This window comes from Populus alba, chromosome 12 (assembly GCF_005239225.2).
Source record: "Populus alba chromosome 12, ASM523922v2, whole genome shotgun sequence".
NCBI classification, from domain to species: domain Eukaryota; kingdom Viridiplantae; phylum Streptophyta; class Magnoliopsida; order Malpighiales; family Salicaceae; genus Populus; species Populus alba.
In genome coordinates this window covers 4415101-4438503 of record NC_133295.1, presented here as the reverse complement: position 1 = coordinate 4438503, position 23403 = coordinate 4415101, and the positions used below count along the sequence as shown (strand labels likewise).

The following is a 23403-nucleotide window of genomic DNA, read 5'->3' as shown; positions in this document are numbered from 1 at the left end:
ATCACTTTTTATTACCTATATCTTTTTTTAAGTTAATTTTCAACTTCTAATTTTAAAACATTTTTGCTTCTAACAAAATATGTATAATAATTCAAGATTAATTAATAAGTATAGGTAAAACCAAAATCTTGTATAATTGTTTATAAAAGTAACGCAACATTTTTTACACTTCTAGTTTACATAAATTTTAATAATCAATATACGAGAAAATTAAGTTTAGAAATTCACTACTTTTAATTATTTGGGAAAAAAATGTTTTATGAATTTTAATTCTACAAAAAACTCCCCACGTATGCTTTTTTTCAAAAACTTTCAAATAAGGTTGTGGCTTTTTTTTCTAATATCAGTAAGTTTTTTTTTTTATTTGCAACCTTACGTAATATTTTTATTTTTATGTGTGTATTTATTTTTATTAATATTTAATTAGTAAAAAATCAAAGTTATTAAATACAATTAGATCAATGGTTTATTTTACAATAGTAGATATCTTTATCTATATTTATCTATATAATTAACATTAACAACTATTTTTTTTTCTTTTAATTACACATATATTTCAAGATTTATTTAATTATATGAATACATTAGCCATAAAATTTACCCATCTCTTTGAAACTTAGCAAAACGACTTCCAACTGCTGCTTGGGGTGCATTTGTAGGACATAATTAGAAGTTCGTTTCTTTTTAAATAAATAAATAAAAAAACAATAAACACAATTAGAAAGGTGAATTAAATTTATTCTGTCTGAATGTTATTGGTTTGTCCATGACCCCCACCAACCAGTTATGTCACAGTTTTGCTGGCTCTGGCTTCTAAATTCAGAAGAAAGGCTGTGCCGTCTCGATTTTGTCTGCAATCCACATGGTTCATCCCTCACCTTTTTATAGCATACCAGAATTCTAACTTCAGTTCTCAAAGAATTCTTGAAACCCATCTTTGGCTAAGCCAAAAACAAGATCAAAAGGTGCTCACTGATCTCCATCGACGATGAAGCCTAGGGCGGTCAGATGCAAATAACAATCTTGAGACTCTCTTAGACATGGACAAAACGGCATTAGGTAAGAAAAATGGAGTGCCAGTGGAACCCCGGAAGATGATTGCGGGACATGGCCTGGAGTTCAAGAACCTGTCATATAGTGTCATGAAAAAGCAAGAAAGACGGTGTGTGGATCACCAAAGAAGCATATCTTCTCAATGATATCTCTGGACAGGCTATAAGGGGTGAGGTTATGGCTATTATGGGGCCTAGTGGTGCTGGGAAGTCCACTTTTCTTGACGCCATTGCTGGTCGGATTGCGGGAGGGAGTCTCCAGGGATCTGTTCGGATAGATGGAAAACCGGTTGGTGTTATCTACTATACCTCTCATTCAATCTTGAAAATATCAGATTTTGTTCAACAACATGGTTATATATAAGGCATCTTCTGTGCAGGTAACTACAAGCTACATGAAGATGATTTCATCGTACGTAATGCAAGATGACCAGCTCTTCCCCATGTTGACAGTTTTCGAGACCTTCATGTTCGCGGCTGAAGTCAGACTTCCTCCTTCAGTTTCCAGGGCTGAGAAGAAGAATAGAGTCCATGAGCTCCTTCACCAACTGGGTTTAACGGTATGACTTCTTCTTCCTGATCACACACACAGTCACCGAGACATGTACTACATTATGTGAGCATAAACTTGAAGTTAGTAGCATATTTGGTTCTGCAGAGTGCAACAGATACGTATATTGGGAACGAGGGAAACAGAGGAGTGTCAGGAGGGGAAAGGCGAAGAGTGTCTGTAGGAACTGATATTATCCATAAGCCATCCCTGCTGTTCCTTGATGAACCTACTTCTGGTCTTGATTCTACAAGTGCTTACAGTGTGGTTGAAAAGGTGAAGGACATAGCTCGGGGTGGTAGCATAATCTTGATGACCATCCACCAGCCATCTTTCAGGATTCAAATGCTCTTGGACCGTATCACGATTCTTGCAAGGTAAAATACTTGAAAAACTCAATTCTTGTAAAACCCTGGAATTGTATCCATCAGATTCTCCGCTAGTATTATTACATCTTGCTTGCTAAGACATCAAATTATGCAAACAGGGGAAGACTGATATATATGGGAAGCCCAGCTGCTATTCCTAACTATCTTTCTAGATTTGGAAGGCCTCTTCCTGATGGTGAAAACAGCATTGAGTATTTCCTGGACGTGATAAAGGAGTATGATGAATCAACCGTGGGACTTGATCCCCTCGTGTTTTACCAACGCGATGGTATCAAACCGGATCAAGCGGCACAGACACCGGTCCGCAAAACACCAAGAACTGCCAGGACACCACGTACTCCTTACATGAAGACCCCTCTGTCAAAGTATGCCATCAGCCTCCGAAGCCAAGGATTCTCGGGTACAGGAGATATGACATCTCAAGCAGACTCTGGTCAATTTGATTACTACGACGAAGATGATGATGAGGAATTTTGACAATGTTACGTACCTAAGCTCTAAGGAAGAAAGCAGCCTACAGAAGATGAAGTCAAGCATTGCAGAATGGTTAACGTCTGCAGCACGCAACCTTTGGTTGTTAAGTCAGTTAGTTAGTTGGAGAATTAGTTAGCAGGTTGTTAATTCAGTTAGACTAATCCGTTAGTAGTTCATTCTGTTACTATAAATACATGTAAGGATTACCAGTTGATGAATAGAAAAATATACAGAACATTCGTTCCTATTCTTCTCTCTCGTATTCTCAGAACAGCTTTCTGTTCTTCACTTCTATTCTTCCTCATTTCGTCTTCTTTTCTCCTTCAATTCTCCTTTCTTGTTAAGTAACCTTAACAATTGGTATCAGAGCCTTAAGATCTAACACCATGGTTAAAAATGTGGAAGAACATTGCAAGAAATTGGATGAACGAATGCAGATCATGCAACAAGAAATCCAAGAGCAGCGGGAGGAACAAGGTAAGAAGAATGAGCAGATTAGTGCTCAACTGGAGGGACAAGGTAAGAAGAATGAGCAGATTAGTGCTCAACTGGAAACACTATCCAATCAGTTCTAGGCGTTTCTTGCTCACCATGTGATGGAAAAGGATATGGGGAGCACTTCTAAAGGCATACTACCAACTCCAGCCAAGGGCAACAGTGAAGGACTATCTTCTAAAGGAAAGGGTCCTATGAGAGGAGATGCTGGTTACGGGCAGGAACAACATAGAGCTATGTTCAATACAGGATTGCCTAAGATGGATCTAACCATTTTTCGAGGAGACGATCCTAGAGGATGGCTGAGACGATGCAACAAGTTCTTCAAACTCAATGCAACTCCATGGCAGCAGTGGGTGGAAATAGCTTCCCTGTATTTGGAAGGAAAAGCAGAAATATGGTTCGAAGGGTACATATGTGGACTGGATGTTAATCTAGAATGGGAGGAGTTCTCAAAGGCTATATGCAGCCGGTTTGGTAGTAGAGAGGATATAGTGGAAGAATTCAACAAACTAAAACAAGAGAATGGTATGGAGGAGTATGTGGAGAGGTTTGAAGATCTCAAATCACTAATGCATTCACTCAATCCCATACTGCCCGAGTCCTACTACATTTCCAGCTTTATTAGCGGATTAAAAGAGGACATTAAACCCATGTTAAAGATACTGAAGCCAGGCACGTTGATGGCAGCCTTTGATCAAGCAAAGTGGCAGGAGGAATCAAACAACATATTGGCAAGGAAGAACAGATTCTCTACCAAGCCAGGGATGGGAAGATCATTTAGTACTCCTCAAGCCAACTATGTGAACAACAATTTGCAGACACCGAAGGTATCGGAAACCATGTATGAGCAGAGGCGCAGGTTGGGCAATGTTTTAAGTGTGGAGACAAATTCATGCCAGGACACAAGTGCATTGCCAAAGGACTGCACATGATGGAAGGCCAGGAAGAGGAGGAATTTGTGGATGCCACGTCAGGGAACAACAGTACAGATGTAGCACCTGATAGCAAGATTGAAGAATATGGCTTATCCTTGAATGCATTAGCAGATAATTACGCTCACAATACCATACGAATTAGAGGCAGCTATCAAAGCAGAGATCTGATCATTCTCATTGACAGTGGCAGCACCCACAGCTTCCTTGATTCCAGCATAGCGGGGGAACTACAACTTCCTGTTGAGAACTCTCCAGTGTTAGAAGTAACTGTTGCTAATGGCAGTATCATACTATGTGACTCCTATACAGCCGGCTTCACATGGTTTATGCAGAATTACAAATTCATAGCAGATTTAAGAATTCTGAAGCTAGGGAGGTGCGACATGGTGTTAGGAGTGGATTGGTTAAGAAAATTTTCACCAATCCTATTTGATTTCATCAAAATGAAACTGACATTTAAGAAGGAAGGAAGGATGATAGAGCTCAGAAGCATCATCGAAACTGCCAGCCTCCAAGCAATGACACTAGAGAAGGTCCAGAAGAATTTGAAAACTTCCATCATGGGTTTTGTTGGACAATTTTTTCTGGTAGAAGCCATTACAACAACCAGGTCAGACTTGCCTAACCCAGCAGTAGAGCAACTACTAGCAGACTATGCAGAGGTTTTTCAAGAGCCTACTGCATTACCACCAAAGAGGAGGCATGATCACAGAATCCTTATGCACACAGGAGCTCCACCTGTAAATTGCAGGTCGTATAAAACTTCCTTCTTTCAAAAAGGGGAGATAGAGAAGATGGTGAAAGACATGTTAAGTAATAACATCATACAACCAAGTATGAGCCCCTTTACTTCGCCAGTACTCTTGGTCAAGAAGAAGGATAACTCCTGGCGTTTCTGTGTAGACTTCAGGCGGCTGAATGAAGTCATTGTAAAAAATAAATTCCCTATTCCCTTGATCGATGACCTACTGGATGAGCTGCAAGGATCCAGTTTCTTCTCAAAACTCGACCTCAGGGCAGGCTATCACCAGGTGCGAATGCATGAGGAAGATGTAGAGAAAACAGCTTTTCGCACTCACCAAGGGCATTATGAGTTTAGGGTCATGCCTTTTGGCCTCACGAATGCGCCTGCAACCTTCCAAGCTTTGATGAATGATATTCTGGAGCCATTCCTGAGGAAATTTGCCTTGGTCTTCTTTGACGACATTCTCATTTACAGTTCCTCTTTAGAAGCACACCTCAGCCATTTGAAGCAAATTTTGGAGATCCTGAAGACCAACCAGTTGTATGCAAGGAGATCGAAATGCAGTTTTGCTAAACCAAGGGTGGAATACTTGGGGCATATAGTCTCTGCTGAAGGAGTAGCCACAGACCCTGAGAAAATACAAGCTGTACAGGAGTGGCCAGTCCCAAAGACTATCAAGGAGTTAAGGGGGTTTCTTGGTCTAGCTGGCTACTATCGAAAATTCATCAGGAAGTTTGGGGTCATTAGTAAACCCTTGACAGAATTGCTCAAAAAGAATAATTTTGTGTGGCACGAGGGGGCATTAGAAGCCTTCCAAAATCTGAAGAAGGCTTTATGTGAAGCTTCAGCCCTAGCCTTGCCTGATTTTACCCTCCCCTTTGTCTTGGAAACAGACGCTTGTGACACTGGAATTGGAGCAGTGCTGAGCCAGGAGGGGAGGCCATTGGCATTCATGAGTAAAGCCTTGGGGGTTAAACACTTGGGACTGTCTATCTATGAGAAGGAATATCTGGCTATTTTGATGGCAGTGGACAAATGGCGACACTACTTGGAACAAGGTCAGTTCATCATACAAACTGATCATGAGAGCTTAACATACTTACTGGACCAGAAAATCCACACCCCTATTCAGAAGAAGGGACTGACCAAGTTGTTGGGACTAAGCTACCAAATTAAGTATAAAAAGGGCAAGGAGAACAAAGTTGCTGATGCTCTATCCAGAATGAATCTGCAGAGTAAAGATACCCAAGGAGCAGATACTGCAGGAGGAGGGCTCGCAGCCATAACACAGGTAGTGCCAACTTGGTATGATCAAGTTTACAGCTCTTATCAGGGTGATGCCAAGCTACAGGACATCCTACAGGGTACACTGATAAATACTACACAAGCTTCGAATTTTACCTATAACCACGGGGTGATAAGGTATAAGGGAAGAATGGTGATAGGAGCTGCAGGGACATTGAGAGAAGAACTCGTTAAAACTACCCATGATTCCTATATTGGAGGACATGCAGGCATCCAGAATACATATAGGCGATTGAAGGGTCATTTCTACTGGCTTGCCATGAAGAAGATGGTCTACCAACTAGTGCAGCAATGTGATATCTGTAAACAGGCCAAGGCTGAGAGGGTGTCTTATCCGGGGTTGTTACAAGCTCTGCCCATTCCACATGGTCCTTGGCAGGATATTACCATGGACTTCATAGAAGGCCTTCCCAAATCAGAGGGCAGAGACACCATCATGGTCATTGTTGATCGTTTCACCAAGTATGGACATTTTGTCACCCTAGCACATCCCTTCACAGCTCAAGATGTTGCCAAGTCTTTCCTAGATCAAGTCTACAAGTTCCATGGCTTGCCTGCTACAATCTTGACTGACAGGGATAAGATATTTACGAGCTTATTCTGGCAGGAGTTGTTCAAACACTTAGGGGTCAAGCTGTTATTAAGCACAGCATACCATCCACAAACGGATGGGCAGACTGAAAGGGTGAATCAATGCCTCGAGACCTACTTAAGATGCATGACTATGCACTGTCCAAGGAAATGGCACCAGTGGATCTCCACAGCACAATGGTGGTATAATAGTAGTTTCCACTCCACTATTGGCATGTCCCCTTTCCAGGCTCTATATGGCTACGAACCTCCAGCCAGAGAAATGGTGCTCACAGAGGATACTCAAGTAGCTGCAGTAGGGGAATGGAAACAGAAGAGGATTAATATGGATCAATTAATCAAAGGCTTGCTGGAGGGGGCAAGAAATCGGATGGGGCAAGTGGCCAACAGGAGGCGATCTGAGAGGGCATTTTTAGTAGGAGATTGGGTTTTTTTGAAGCTGCAACCTTACAGGCAGGGCAGTGTTATGTACAGGAAGCATTACAAGTTAAACCCCAGGTACTACGGTCCCTACCTAGTCCTTGAACGCATCAGTCCAGTTGCATATAAACTCCAGTTACCCCCAGGAAGTGCAATGCACCCAGTGTTCCATGTATCGCTATTGAGGAAAAAATTGGGAGAAGTGGCCATTGTTTCTCAAGCTCTGCCAATCGTGGATGAGGAGGGTAGGGTAAAGGTATATCCTGTTACAATACTGGAGAGGAAGCTTATGAAGAAGGGTAATATAGCGGTTGTAGCAGGCTTAATTCAGTGGTCGAATTCATTTCCTGAAGATGCTACTTGGGAGGAGTTGACAGAATTACAGTTGCAATTTCCGGACTTTAATATTGCTATGTAAACTGATCCTGCTCTTGATTCTTGGGACAAGAATCTCTCATGGGGGGGTACTGTTACGTACCTAAGCTCTAAGGAAGAAAGCAGCCTACAGAAGATGAAGTCAAGCATTGCAGAATGGTTAACGTCTGCAGCACGCAACCTTTGGTTGTTAAGTCAGTTAGTTAGTTGGAGAATTAGTTAGCAGGTTGTTAATTCAGTTAGACTAATCCGTTAGTAGTTCATTCTGTTACTATAAATACATGTAAGGATTACCAGTTGATGGATAGAAAAATATACAGAACATTCGTTCATATTCTTCTCTCTCGCATTCTCAGAACAGCTTTCTGTTCTTCACTTCTATTCTTCCTCATTTCGTCTTCTTTTCTCCTTCAATTCTCCTTTCTTGTTAAGTAACCTTAACAGACAACTCCCTGGAACGGAAACCTGCACGAACACCAATGCAAATTGGTGTTCATAATCCTCGTTTGGCTTCTCAATTCTACGAAGAGTTTCCAGTCTGGGTCTACCATGGTGTCAAAGGAACTCCTCGCCGAGCACCGTCATGGACTCCTGCGAGAACTCCAGGAAGGACACCCGGGAAAACACCAATGACTGGGGCAAGAAGCCAATCTTGAAGCCGATTCTCAACACCACAGTATGTTGTTTCTCATCCAAAACCCCCAGAATTTTCTAACCCCTCGCTGGACCCACATTCCCCTTCTTAAGAAGAATTCAGTCGTGAGGAAGAGCTCGATGAGTCAGATCATGGTCCTAAATTTGCAAACCCATGGCTCCGGGAGGTAGCAGTTCTTTCATGGCGCACAGTACTCAACGTGGTTCGCACTCCTGAGCTTTTCCTCTCGAGAGAGATCGTATTAGCTGTTATGGCACTCATTCTATCATCACTTTTCAAGAACCTGGGTCATCCATCTTTCCAAGACATTAACAGGCTTCTCAATTTCTACATCTTCGCAGTTTGTCTTGTTTTCTTCTCATCCAATGATGCTGTCCCAACTTTCATCCAAGAAAGGTTCATCTTCATCAGAGAAACCGCCCACAATTCATACCGCGCTTCTTCCTATGTCATCTCCTCACTCATAGAGTATCTCCCTTTTTTCGCTGTACAAGGCTTGACATTTGCTGCCATCACCAGATTCTTGCTTCATCTAAAAAGCAATCTCTTCAACTTTTGGTTGATTCTTTATGCATCCCTCATAACTACTAATGCCTATGTGATGCTTGTGAGCGCGCTTGTCCCGAGTTACATCACAGGTTAAGCCATCGTGATTGCGACAACTGCTCTATTCTTCCTGACCTGTGGGTTCTTTTTGAAGCGCTTGCAGATACCTGTCTACTGGAGGTGGCTCCATTACATATCTGCAATTAAATATCCCTGTGAGGGAATGCTATCAAATGAGTTTAAAGGCTCAAGATGCTATTCAGGGAACCCTTCAGAACTTTCACCAGGCCCTCTCGGAGAGATCAGACTCAGCCAACTGCATAATGACTCAAAATTAGAGTCAAACTGCATGTTGATTGGTTAAAGATATTCTATTCTCCATGGATATTAAGATGGACAGTATTTGGTATGACATTGCTATCTTGTTAGCTTGGGGAGTTCTTTACCGATTCTTCTTCTACCTGGTTCTTAGATTCTACTCCAACAATCAGAGGAAATGAAGCTGCCTTTTTTCCTGTTGTTTTGCCGTTTGCATTTGTTTTTGTTCCAAATCAACGCTCTGTCTTAAACTCTAGGCCATGACTAATACAATATATAATCCATATACTATGACAATTATGTAGTTGAATGTTTAGGGATTTCTTGTTTGCTTATTTAGAACATAATTGGAAATCTTGGAAGCATGCAAAGCTTGGTGGGATTTTCAAACAACGAAGCTCTTTGTTTTTTTTGCTCTTGGAAATGAAAATTAAGGCAATGACAAATGTAGTTATTCTTATAAACATAAATAAACATTTTTCAACATGAACAAAATGCATTCTCTCTGCTATATCATTACCATACTTAAATCAGGATAGCTTCCATACCAAGTTCCCAATCAACTAGGGACTTCGATAGAAAAAACATAATTATCATGCTTTGTCCGTACAAACAAGAATAAATCCCAAAAGCATAGCTTGAGCATGTCATTTCTCTTAAAAATATAATAATCTCAATACATTTCTCACGTCTTAATATCGTTGTTAAGTTTGATTACAGAAAACACATCCAAGGCTCTCGCAGTAGATTAGCTCGAGACTAGCCAGCATGTTGTTCAATTTTCCTTTCCAGTCCATTTTTATCAGCCCCCACAACCTTGTCAATCTCCTTGCCATTCTTTGTAAAGTAGAAGGTAGGAACACTGCTGATATTCCAGCTTGAAGCAACTTCCCTTGCCTCGTCTATGTCAACTTTCAAGAAAACAACTTTCGGGTACTTTGCAGCTAAGCTTGTGAAAATGGGAGAAATCATACGACATGGCCCACACCATGTTGCCGTGAAGTACAAGATTGCAAGGCGAGAAGTTTTTGATGCAGCATTCAGTTTGGGATCTAGTTCCCTAGCAGAATGAATGCCTATAACTTGCCCTGTTCATATAAAAAAATAAAAAACCATGATAAGGTGACCTATAGACACCATTCTCCTTGAAACACCATAAAAATGGCAATTAAGTCTAAAAATTTATCAGGTGATCTCCTCCACTCAGAAGGTTACAAGAGATATCCTAGTCTCTTTTGACTCTTCAATAACTATAGTGGTCAAAAACATAACAAATGACTATCATTAACTCTTTTAGATAAACATACTTAAGAACAAGCAACGGCTTTTCTATGTTCACACATTTCACTTCTCCTGGTTCTGCCCTAACAATGTTGCTATGATTATTCTCTCACCCTTCACTGTACTTGAACATAAGCATGACAAATATACATAAGTTATTGAATGCTGGACATCAAAAACTAATGAAAAATATACTAAAGCACACACAATTACAGCAATACACTAAATGTTTAATCACTTAAAGAAAAAGGCCCTGATTATCCATGAATTTCTTCTTCCTGGTTGCACCAATACAAACTACCCCCTCACCCAACAACGAAGAAGAAGAAATAAATGCCCTAAACTGAGCAGGGACGTGAGATGTATCAAAAAAGGTAGGACTGACCCAGAAGTGCTTAATCTAAACACTGGCTATATAAGTACTCGGTACTGAGTAATAATACCAAACTACCATCCGCAGAGGAATGATTCAGGGAATAGATATTCCAATGTCTAAAAGTGTAAACGCCATACAGTGAAATCATGTTAGATTTAGCATCACTTGATCCAAAATGAAAATTTTGTCTGATGCACTGCTGGATTGCTTCTCTGTGCACACGCACAATGCAGACGAGACAGAAGAGAATAGAAACTCATACCTTCATTCAGAGCAGATAAGGCTTCTCTTTCCTGCATTGAATCAAGGGTATTTCAGTACACAGCAATCAAATACAAACAAACCACAATTTAGAAAACCATGCGGAATAAGAGAAAGCAGTGTTGGTTGAATAGCATCAGTTTCTGTAATAACTGTCAAAGAAGTCTAAGCACTCGTGAGCATGCATGAGATAAATCTACTAATTTGAACTTATGTTATTTCTATTCAAATGCCCATATTACAAACCTATAATATACCTTTAACTCTATTTCCCTGCATGATAATAAATCAAAGTGATAAGTCAAATCAACTTTGTTGATTAATCTTGCCAATCTGACTAGCATTTGCTTGTCCTATAAACGAGCATCTAGAAAAAATTCATGAAATCATAAATAGAAAAACTTAGATAAGAATCAATAATTCATATGAATAGGGGATAGCCAGCCATATTAAATGATGCGAGAATATTATAGACTAATTTCAAGTTTTGCCTTATTGTTTCATTTGTGACTTTGGGTTGCCAGTTCTTCGAATTAACATCAGCTATAACTTGACCCAAAATGCTCATGAATCACTCAAGAGCAGCCGTGATCTTTTCACTAAACTTGTGAACTGTCATATATTAGCTTGAATGAAGCATTATGCATCATAAACACAAAATTTCTGATAAGAAACAAGTGTAGGCTCTGATGAGAAACAAGTGTAGGTCAACAAAAAGAGATTTATTTTTCATCCCAGTGAGCAAGAAAAGTACAACTATTAGTTTTTTTTAAGGAAAAAAATAAACTTACTTGGGGTTCAGCTTCTTGTTTTCTTTCACGTTCAGCTTTCCTTAGCTCCCTTTCTTTCTGCAGGCGTTCATATTTTATGCGATGCTCTTCAATTTTGCGTGCATTAGGTTCAACCTGTGGATTTAATTGTACTATCAGAAAACATTTACTGTACCAACTCATGATACAGAGCGGCAGATTACCTTTTTCAGCACTGAACCAATCTCATCATCATAATCCAACTTTGATGCCATTTGCAGATCACTTGCTGCTTGTTCCCATTGGCCTAACATGGCTCTGGCCATACCTCGTACTTTATATCCTTTTGCAGAGTTTGGATTGATCTAATGAATAAAATTCACCTCTGTAAGTCATTTTTTCCAATCGGATAAATACAGACATATGACAACTGATTAATCTAAAATCTTTAAACTTTTTCAGCTGCCTGTACAAAATAGGTTGTGGAAAGGACTCAGCCACAGACTTACTGCCAGAGCAGCATCAGCGTCACAAATTGCAGCATGAGGTTTCTTCAGTTTAACAAAGACACTAGCTGGAAAAATAAAAAGCATCTTAGGACATTGAGAAAACAATGAAGTAACAGGGTAAGGCCAGGCATCAAATGAGAACTGAAAATTGGATTTCAAATTAGATAACACATAATTTTGTAAAAAAGAAAACCTACCTCGCGTGGCATATAATATAGCTGAAATTGGATTCAACACGATGGCTTCTGTTAAATGATCTATGGCTTCATCCAGGTTACCTGGAAAGTAAGACAAAACTTGGCAAGGAATACTATGGGATAAATCTCAAAAACAGAAAATCTAATTGCAAAGGCCTACGGTGTACCTTCAGAAATTGCATCCATAGCTTTTGCCTTTTCAGTTTGAGCAGCATCCCGCTTTTCTTCTGTAACTTCAACTGCAGGATCTCCCATCTGTAATCACAAAACATGTATGCTTAGCCGATGTATAAGACATTACAAAGGCCTCTGTACCAACTAAATGTGAGTGGCTGAACTCAACAGACACTTTCCATCACCTTTTGTGGAGGATCATTATCAGGTTCCACAACATCAGTATTATCCAAGTCAATATCAGACTCAACAATATCATCATCATCATCATCATCTTCAATTGGTCTTTTGGAATCATAGCATTCCCCAGAGTCAGACATGTTAATATCACCTTTCTCCTGCATAAGAGCATGCTTCTATCAGCACATAACTATTTCCATATGAACAAGTAGAAGGCAAATTACCCTTCAAGCTATAAAAAAAAAAAATCTAAAAAAAAAAAGCTCGATATTCATAATAAAAAAGAATGAGTGCTACTGATCTCTCTCTTGTGCCAAGTAAGTTATGGACAGGTGAACTCATAATCCACAAGGCTAGAGTCCAAAACCCAGAACACTATTTCTGCCAGAGAATCAAACAGTATAGAAAAAATACTAAAGAAGAAGACATTCTTTATGAAATAAAAGACAGCGTGATATTCCAGAGTAAAAATCGCAAGGAAAGGAAGAGATTAATGAAATGTTTCAACTACAGAATCCTTCACTTTTTCCTCTATTTTAATAACTCCATATATTATCATTTACAGCTCAGTATTTCATCAGCTAGGAGAAATTTCTGCAGTACATTGATTAGTTTGTATATATTCTGTTCAAAAATTGTAACTTTTCTCTTGTTTTCCTCATTTGTTTCCATTTCAAGAAATGATCATAAGAAAATGGAAAAGACCCCTCATCTTCCCAGTAAATTAGTATAGAAAACCATCCTTTAAAATACTTCAACAATGTACAAAAATTTATAAACTAGAAGTGAAGGAACCATGCCTCACCGGTTTTGTCTCTGGAGGAACTCGAGCACCTAGGCTGCAAACACATCAAAATAAAACAAAACACTAATAAATCCTCAAGACAAGAAACAAAAAATACTAAGATGATTAGAGAGACAGAGGTAGGAAATTCATACCTTTGAAGAAAACAAGAGATGGGGAGTGGAGAATTGAAGGGCAAATCTTGCACTGATCAATAAAGTGTTCGCGTTCTATTATTTTAGCGGCATCCATAATCCATTTGGAATAATATTATATGCTTCTCTTCTTTTTTTTCTTTATCTACGGAGAATCTAGAAAGCGAGTGAGCACATTAGAACCTTCTACTGCTTTTGTTTTCGACATATTTCATGTTAGTGGGAAACAACAAACAGAAGCTCTAACTATTTCTTGATTCTCAATTTGGTTCTCAATTGAAATTAAACCGGTTTATTTTTACATTTTAAAAAAAAAAATTAAATTTTTTTTTATTTTTTATTTTTAATTAATATTTTTTTATTTTTTAGATTATTTTAATATACTAATATAAAAAAAAAAAAATTTTTTAAAAATTAAAAAATATTATTTTAATATACACCTCACCTTCTAAATTACATTGTTATAAATTAATGGATTAGAATTGGATTGCCTTGGGTTTAAATTAATTTAGATTCATATTATATTTGAATTCAGATTAGATCATCACAACACTTAGGCCCCGTTTGGTAATGGCTGCGGGTACATTTTTGGTTAGCATTCTAAACCATTAGGTTTCAGAACAAACAGTTGGCTAAGTGTATGTTCAATTGGTTGAAATTTTAAATTTTTTTTTTAAATAGTTTTATAAAAAAATTTGAATTATCTTAAATCAATATCATTAAAAGTTTATATAGTTTTTAATTTCAGGACTTGTGGATATTAGTTTGAAGTACAACGTAAATTGATGCAAACACCTATATATATATAGTTTGCTTTTCTCAAAATTCTACCACTTGATATTTGTTAATTATTGTATTACCTATAAACGTTTACCAAAAGAAAAATTCTCGGTCACTCCTTGCATCGAAGAGTTCGATCTAGTAAAAATTCTCATGGAAAAATCTAGTTAGGGATTTATGGAGTGATGATTTTGTTGTTTTAAAATGGCATAGATTTTTTAATCATTAATTGAAATAAAATAATAATTTTGTAAATAATACTAACTTTTTTTTGATTTTTTTAGCAGATGTAAAATGTTATACATCTTATATAAAATGTAATTTTTCAAAATAAAAAAAAAAAAATAAAAATAAAACAAAAGGACTCAATGTAATTTTCCATAAATGCATATACTTTGTTGGAGACTATTATAATTATTGCTTTAACATAGCAGAAAAGAAGAAATATTCTCAAACACAGAACAAAAGGACTCAATGTAATTTTCCATAAATGCATATACTTCGTTGGAGACTATTATAATTATTGCTTTAACAGAGCAGAAAAGAAGAAATATTTATATATCAGGGTTCTTATTTGCTCTAATTTTTTAAATAGATTTAGATTTGGTTTATATTTGCCACCTCCATTATAAAATCTATAATTAATTCCATTTTATGATAGGTATTGCTCTTAAATCTATAATAATTTATCCATCCTCAATATAAATCGTGATAATCTAATGCGATAACATAAAATTACAAGCATCTAAGAAAAAAATTGAAACTTTTAAAAAAAGAAAACTCCTTACATGTTTATAAGCATGCATGCTAGAAAATTTAATTAACTTTGGCACTCAAAATATCCTTATTCTCAAAGGTAATTTGGCATCAACTAGGGTTGATGTGATATATTTTTATAATGTAGTAAAAGTTTTATTTCTTCTCTTTTTCTCACTCAATGTTTTGAACTTTTAAATGCGGTGTGTCCATATAATTTCATCATGTATCACTCGTTATTGTAATTTATCAAAAATGTTATTTTGCATGTTTTTTAGAGTTGATCTTAAAGTGTGGCTGTAATTTTTTTTAAAAAATATTTTTTTACTCAGAAATATATTAAAAATAATATTATTTTTAAAAAAAAAAATTGATATTAGCACATTAAAATGATCTAAAAACACCAAAAAAATATTAATTTAAAGTAAAAAAAAAATTAAATTTTTAAAAAAAAACACTTTTGAAATACAAAAATAAACAAAATATTAGTAAACTAGATGATGTCTTAAACACATTTATCCTATGAACCTCAAGAAACACCAATAGCCAAATCATAGCAATAATTTTTAAGTTTTTTTTTTCCGTTGAGTTTATAAAAAGAAATTCAAGAAGCTAATCATGATACAACATAATTATAAAAATATAATAGTTAATATGTAAAAGGATATAGGAAACAAATAGCCTATTTAATAGAAAAGTAATTATATATTAAGGTTCATGTAGTCGAATCTAGGAAATAAAAAGTCTAAAAAACTTAAGAGGGTAAAAGGTTATTTCTCCTTATTAATATACTTGGGATTTTATAAAGTTAAAGGTTTATATAATACTTTATCTACCATTTATCCTACGTGTTATCATAAATCAATTTAATTATATTCAAAACTTTCATGTTATTTTAGTTTTTTAATTATATTGAATTAAGTATTGCTCGTGGAATCTTTAATAATTTATACATGCCTAATATATATAAATTGAAATTTTGATATTATAAAGTTACAAACATCTAAGGAAAAAAATTGAAATTTTAACAAAAACCCCATACATATTTACAAACTTGCTAGAAGATTTTACTCTTACACTCAGTATATCCTTATTTTCAAAGGTAATTATTAAAGGTGATTTGCACAAGGTTTATGTGTTTATATATATATATATATATATAATTTTAAATGGCTGCAAATAATTTCAATAAATATGATGTTATTGTAATTTATTGAAAACATTATTTAGCCTGTGTTTTTTTTAAGCTAGGTAATGTTACATGTACATAACAAAATATATTAAGACGGAAGGTAAATCATTATAGCGATTTATATTAATAACAAGTTTTTTATTTATAATTTTTCTTTTAAATTTTTTAATTGCACTTTCTATTATCAAATCAATAATTAATTTCTTAAAATTTATTAAAAAAGAAAAACATCAACAAAAAGAGGACCAAAGTCTAAAACAATTTAATTTTTATTTTTCTTTCTAATAAGATTATTGCAATAGTTTTTAATACTAACAAGCTTTTCTTTACAACCTATCATTATTTTTTTATTTTATCTAATTTTTTTCTTATAATATATTTTTTATTATCGTATGATTAAATAAAATTATTTAAAAAAAAACAATGTTATTAAGCAAATCAGGTTCATGATTTGAGTAAAGATTTAACAAATTAACTTGGATTTACATGAGCCAATTAAATATTTTATTGTTTTGATATTTTTTTTAAAAAAAATTGCTTTGTATACATTATTTTTTTAGCTCAAAAAAAAAAAGCTTGTATATCGAAAAAGACATTAACAGCGGATCCATGTATTTTTAATTCTTTTTACATTTTAAATTTTTTTATCCAACTCACGGTAAATTTTATTAACTTGATAGCCAAATCTTAGCATGACTTTATTCCTTTTACGTCATCGTGAGATGATAAATGATAATTACAACTAATAGCCAAATCTTAGTAATGGAGTAACAAAGTTTTGTCATAATTGAATTTTCAAAAATAGTGAGAGAATATAGTTTATATGGGGAACACATAACTTTTAGTGACTGGATTTTCTCATATAATCAAAACTAACGTGAGGTAAAGTTACATCACTTAAAAGAAGCATTGTTGGTACATATCAAATTATATTTTATCTAAGCTGAAGTTAGAGATTTGTAGTTGCTAATTTGTAGTTGCTGATATAATGATTATTAAAAATTTATATGATTACTAATTTTAGAATTTATGGGTTAATTGAGATATACACAAATTAATAGATATCAACATTAATAATAATAAAAATATATATTTTTTATCATCACGACATTATATACAATGAAAAAAAAAATCATTCTATTAATTATAACATAATTAAGTGTGTATTCACTAATATTGCATGATAAAAATGTCTTTTTGACACCCTCCATTGCAGCCCACAAGAGGATGACTTATGATAAGTTAGGCCCCAATGAGTTCGTGGTAATTTAGATATCATAGGTGAGCCATCTTGATTGACTATAGCCTCAAATCCTTTTTCAATTTTCGGCAATGAAAAGGAGCAAAGCCAAAGGTGACACAGCAACAATATTCATTTATGATTTGTTTGTTTTTATATTTTAAAAATAATTTTTATTTTATTTTATTTTATTTGTTTTAAATAAATACTTTTTATTGTTTTAAAATTATTTTAATATATTAGTATCAAAAATAATTTTTTAAAAAAATAAAAAATATTATTTTAATATACTTCTAAATTAAAAAATGAATAGTTATAATACTCTCAAACACCTTTTTAGTCATAGTTTTCAGACCCGGCCCGATTCAAGGTTTTTAACCGGGTCTTGTTGGGTCACCAAGTCACACCAGATTTTTTTATTTTTATTTTTTTTAAAACCAACTTGATTCCGATTTTAACCTCGGATCGGCCAGATCCTGACCAGATTTTAAAATTATGAGAGCAAGCCGATCAGCTCAGCACATGCAGTACCCTCCATGTATACATGCTGCATGGTACATGACCTCCCATGGCCTTTAACCTAGTTGGTGATGAACCTCCCGTGCCACACCTTGGCCACCAAAACAAGTGAATCCTGACGAAGCCATGCAGCAGGTACATACATCACCATCTTCCTTGATTCTTGGGAAGATTGCGGCTCCTGCTGGATCAATAGGACAAACAAAACTGCGATGAAGATGGTTTCTTGTTCGCCATCTTCTGCGTTCTTCATTTGCCAACAATGGCGTCAAATCGCTCTAGTGTAGTCCCATCCGAAATTGACAGGCAGCAAGTGGCCTCGCCGTCCCAAAAGGGTCCCTCTCCTTGGCCATAAATTTAATGGCTGAAATTCGAAATGATCAAAATATCCCGTAGGTTAGCAGTTGAAATTAAGCTGATTGTAACTGCTATCGATGCATGTTGAGAAAGGGCGGCAATGGTCGGCTAAAATATGAAAAAGCTAAGAAAAAGGAAAAAACTCTTCCTCTTAGGCTCTTAGGAGAACATAATTGGCCTTGAACCTCTTCCCCGTTGGAAAATAACAGAAAAACCTAATGAAGATTGCAGCTTGCAGTTGCTGATTTAATGATGAACCTCTCCAGTTGCTCTTCGGACCTCCACCGGAGAAATGCACTGCTCCATTGACATGCGTAGAGCTAGAAATGAAGAGACGGAAATATAGAAATATCTTCCACTATGAGAAATGCTACTTTTACAGCATGATGGAAGCTAAGACAAGTTACAAGTGGTCTAGGGTGTTGTCGGATTAAAACACTTATCATAAACAAAATTTACCAAATTTCTACTAATAATAAGAACCATATATCTAAAGTAAAGATTCTATCTCCTTGAAAGAATTGACCTTACAACTTGGAACAGAAAATAGACGTTGTTGAAGATCACTCTTTCTTATACTTCGGTTTCAATCCCTTCAGTCAGAGTCCCCGGCCCTTTTCACTGCTAGTTGCTGGCTGGGAGAGGGAAAGAGCTAGAGAAATTCATAGATAAACTTGCGCCATCACATCCATGGGAACCACTCTCGGGAGACTTCTTGCTTACATTATATGGCGAAGTTTGCGTCACCCTGCATGCACCCACAGAATATCATTTTAGCATGAAAAAACTCAAGTACCAGCACCAAAGTGACAGAAAAAAAGAAGATAGAAGAAAAAAAACTCTATTATTAGTTAGAATCAGATCCTAAAAGCATGATTTCTCATTTCCCCCCCCGTGATATCCTCAATGACCATGTCTTTTCTTTCACATCGTTTCAAATTATCTTTTCTGCCAACATTGCCCCTTGGGGTTTGACGGCCATCGAAAGCATTTTATTTTTTTAATAGTTCTCTGATCAAGACGAGCCTTTAACATCTGATGGAAAACTGAGTCAAGTTATTGCCATAGATTGAAGTCACAGCTACAAACCTTTCCTTGCGCTTCTCCAGAAACCGAGCCAACGATGCTTTACGAGCCTGAGGTACAGCCACTGCAGAGAGAGAAGCGATTTTCCATCATAATACTATCAATTTATCATAAACATACTCAATAACTGTATGAAACATAGATTTTAAAAGTAGAGCATGGACAAAGCCAACAATGTCATACCTGCTGGAACAAGCGTGGCAGAAGCAGGCCCTGGTGAATTAAGTGGTTTGGGGGGTTCTGTTTGTTTAACAGAAGAAGCTAAAGATACTACTGGCTTAACTGTTGCTAAATCGTTGGTGTTACTAGAGGTCACAGAAATAGGGCTGGGAATGCATGAGATTGGAGCTGTAGTGTTGCTTTTGTTCCCAGCAAAAATATCGCCGACAGGTGGTCTACGAATTGGTGCCTGTGCTTGAGGCGTAGAGATTGGCTTGTTCGGCGTTCCAGAAGACCCACCGTTTCCGGCCAAAAACATAATGGCCTGAGCCTGGATAGACAGTAAATTATTAATGAAATAAGTCAATCAATAATAATAATAATAATAATAATAATCCACCTCCGCTGAAAAAAAAAAAACTTTTAAGATTCAAAAGGCTCTGATCAGTACTGGATAGATACCTTCTCAGGAGAAACATCATCATACACGCACACTGAACCAGCATAGAATATGGTCAACTGAGCAGGTGCTCCAGAGGATTTAGAACCATCCCTACAAAACAGATTCAAGTTCAACTCTCCAGTTCCGGCCATGTATAAGGGATTATTGAAAATAAAACAGCACCTAGAAAAAAGAAACAGACTTTGAGATACCTAAGATCAGTGGTGCCAATGATCGAACTCGGAGTGGGAAGAGCAGATGGAGGGGTTATGACTGGAACTCCTCCCGGAGGTTTTGGGACTCCTGAATTAGTAAGCATATTATGTCCTGTGGGAGGAAAATGGGACTGCAGGATGGGGGAGCTCATAGAAACGGTGATTGTTTGATTTTGTTGGCCGGAGATTGAGAACATCCTCGTATCCTTTGGCCGATTAACAGAGTAGGCATCGAACTGCTGTGTACCATAGGTTGTCACAGGATAATGGTTTCCAGCTTGTTTATCAATAGCCATGTTTTTCTACAATTTTTAGAAGGAAGGCAATGATCAAACAATCAGCAAAACAAAATAAAAACATATATTGATCCTGAAGAAGGTTAAGACTTTCACCACTTCATATCCATTTACTCGGAAGAAGGGAATACAAGTGGTCTTTATACCCTGAAGAAGGGAATTAGCAACAAACCTGAACCAAGCCAGAGTATGTTTTCTGGTTAGAATCAAAAGCATCAGCAGTTGAAATAGACATAAGGCCAGAGGAAGATGCTACAGGATCATGAACAGCCTTTCTTGGTTTATCTTCCAGAGAAGACTTGAATGACAAGAATTGAGGAATGGCAGAAACCTTGTTTGAAAAAGACCACTGCCTCCCTGAACCTCTCATGGCTACTGCAACACCAAGAAATTTGGCAAAGATGTCCTATTAGCTGTGTTAATGATTGTAATCTCCAATCAAACTTAAGATCTAATCTGATAAAATAAATAAAATCTATTTTAAACACACAAAACCAAGAACCGAATAGAAAATTGCCAGCCACTATTCAATGAAGGAGAACAGTAGATTACATTAACAATATATGGCTATAAAGAATCTTGATATAATCAAAGAGAAATCGTACGCGGGCGAGGTTGAAAAATATTATTGAAACTTTATCCACAGAAACAACTATAGACAGGCACACGACACAGAGTACACACATATGAATAAACTATAATTTAACTCCAATAATTAAGCATCTAAAGGGAATTGTTTAATGATACCTTTCAATAAAGACTGAAAGAGAAGAACTGATGATCTCACGAGCTTGCATTCAAAGTAAAAAAAATACAATGAAGCCTCTAAAGAATTCAAAACCATGGGCTGCAACATTTAAGCCTCCTGCCCCATGTTACATTTGCGATTATTTTAATAAACAAGTTGCACCTGGGCGAGCACTACTGCTTATCAGAATAAGCACATTTTAAAGTTATAAAAAACAAAAAATAAAACATTTTAATCCCACGTGATACGGACATATTTCAATCACATTGTATCTGTCTGCCACTACCATTAAAAAACACAATTTTTTTATATTTCTTTAAGGCAAAACTGAAGATGAACCTTTATATTATTACATTTAACAGCTCATGTGCATGTTACCAAAAACATTATCTTATTCTTATTTTCTTACCCCAACACAACCAAACTTGAAAAGTCAAGAAAGTAGACTGAATATGATAATTACTATAATAATAATAATAATAGAAAAGCCATGTTTCAACAACCAAGTCTCCAACTCCAAGCAATACAAGAACGCCAATCAATTTGACCCCCTGACCTGACCCACAAGGGAAATATACCGCCCAAACGCAAGTTAGCACTCACCACAAGTAAATGGAGAAAAATCTGATTCTAAGGCCACCTTTGGGGGAAAGAAACGACCAGTAGTAAATTAAACGCCTAAGTACTTGTGACTTTAATATTCCTATATTAAAAAAGAAAGAAAAAAACACCACCCTCCCTTTAAAGTGATTGTACCATTCGCTTCTAACATTTGTACCATGTGCCCTAAACTTTAAATTTTTATTTTTTATTAGTTTTCACCACGAGGTTTCTTCTTGAAGGAAGAAAAAGCATGTGCTTAGCCCTCGTTTGACTCCTCAGAAATCTAAAATAAAAGAAAACAAAATTAAAAATAAAAAAAACGAAAAGAAAAGGGTTAATTGTAGTTTCTCCTCCACATATAATTAGTTCTCCAAGGAAAGAGACGAAACGCAAAACCCAGCTCGACATGGAACTCAAGAAACCAAATAAACGCACACCAAGATAGGAAAGATAAGAATTAGGTCGGAAAGAAGAGAAAAACACTCCTTCTCTCTTTCATTTTCTCTATTTATCAGCAACCAGGAGAGCAAACTCAAGAATCACAACATATCCAACAAAAAAAAGAAGAATATAAGGATATTGCTTAGGGTTATTTAGATAAAAATATCAGTGCACGACACGAGGTTGGATATAATTTGGAATAAAAAAGAAAAGAAAGAATTCAACAAAAAGAGACATGAAACTATGGTAGCATACCAGAATCCTTGTTGGGAGTATCAGTGGTCGCTTCTTTGATTGTAAGAGGATTATTTATCGTACCCAGACCTAGGAAATCTCTCTCCATCACTGAGCCAATCAGGAGCTTACACAACTTTTTGTTAATTCAAACCAAATAATTAATTATCTTCACTACAAAGAAGAACACACGAAAGAAAAATGATGTTTGCTTGCTTCTTTAAGCAGAGAAAGCGAAGGAGGGAGAGAAAGACAAAAGAGTAACAGATGGGGACACAGACTGGTTTTTTATGGCAACTTTGAGTGTCAGAAATAGAAGGGTTTTTTTTTTTTTTTTTTTAACTATCAAATCAGTTTCTTGCTTTGGATCAACTTTCAAAGCTGTCACCAATTTCTGAAGGACTTGCTAAGTCAGTCCTGTAACTTATAGAGCCGGTTTGTTTTAGGGTGACGGTGCTTTTCAAAAAAATTTAAAAAGTTTTTATTTTTATTTTTATGAATTATTTTTCTGTGTTAATATTAAAAATAAATTTTAAAAAAAAAAAAATATTATTTTAATATATTTTTAATAAAAAATACTTTAATAAATAATAATTACTATAATGTTAAATTAAAATCTTTCAAAAAAATTTCACAAGATATTAAATAGCTTGATAATTGAGATGTTTGTAAATATCCTTTTAAGAATTATATTATGAGAAGTCAAAGATAAAAAAAATTAGTTAATTTTCATTTAAGCATAACTTAGAATTCATAAATAAGCTCCATAAATTCATAGGGTTTGTTGGGTTATTAATATTGGTTGAGGATTTGAGT

At 35.9% G+C, this 23403-nt stretch overlaps 2 protein-coding genes and 1 pseudogene across 5 annotated transcripts; 1 reads left to right on the top strand and 2 right to left on the bottom strand.

The window, feature by feature from the left end:
- The first annotated feature begins 786 nt into the window (after positions 1-786).
- LOC118044289 (ABC transporter G family member STR-like) lies at positions 787-9375 on the top strand (annotated as a pseudogene).
- Positions 9376-9472: 97 nt separating this feature from the next.
- LOC118044290 (TPR repeat-containing thioredoxin TDX) lies at positions 9473-13748 on the bottom strand. 3 transcript variants are annotated; one of them, XM_035052524.2, is made up of 10 exons: positions 13520-13748; positions 13386-13414; positions 12586-12738; positions 12394-12481; positions 12227-12307; positions 12030-12094; positions 11745-11885; positions 11563-11676; positions 10773-10803; positions 9473-9941 (listed from the first exon to the last, which is right to left on the bottom strand). In XM_035052524.2, the coding sequence occupies exons 1-10, from the start codon at positions 13614-13616 to the stop codon at positions 9613-9615; spliced, it is 1128 nt and encodes a 375-aa protein (XP_034908415.1). In that variant the 5' UTR covers positions 13617-13748; the 3' UTR covers positions 9473-9612. The 3 variants fall into 3 exon arrangements, with proteins under 3 accessions (XP_034908415.1, XP_034908414.1, XP_034908413.1); XM_035052523.2 differs by having other exon boundaries at positions 13381-13419; positions 13520-13676; XM_035052522.2 differs by having other exon boundaries at positions 13386-13419; positions 13520-13676.
- A 4956-nt stretch (positions 13749-18704) lies between these two features.
- LOC118044291 (protein TIFY 6B) lies at positions 18705-22862 on the bottom strand. 2 transcript variants are annotated; one of them, XM_035052526.2, is made up of 7 exons: positions 22609-22862; positions 20734-20936; positions 20263-20567; positions 20071-20161; positions 19633-19939; positions 19453-19513; positions 18705-19111 (listed from the first exon to the last, which is right to left on the bottom strand). In XM_035052526.2, exons 1-7 carry the CDS (start codon positions 22694-22696, stop codon positions 18988-18990), a joined length of 1179 nt encoding a protein of 392 aa, XP_034908417.1. In that variant the 5' UTR covers positions 22697-22862; the 3' UTR covers positions 18705-18987. The 2 variants fall into 2 exon arrangements, with proteins under 2 accessions (XP_034908417.1, XP_034908416.1); XM_035052525.2 differs by lacking the exon at positions 22609-22862 and adding an exon at positions 21309-21471.
- Positions 22863-23403: the final 541 nt, after the last annotated feature.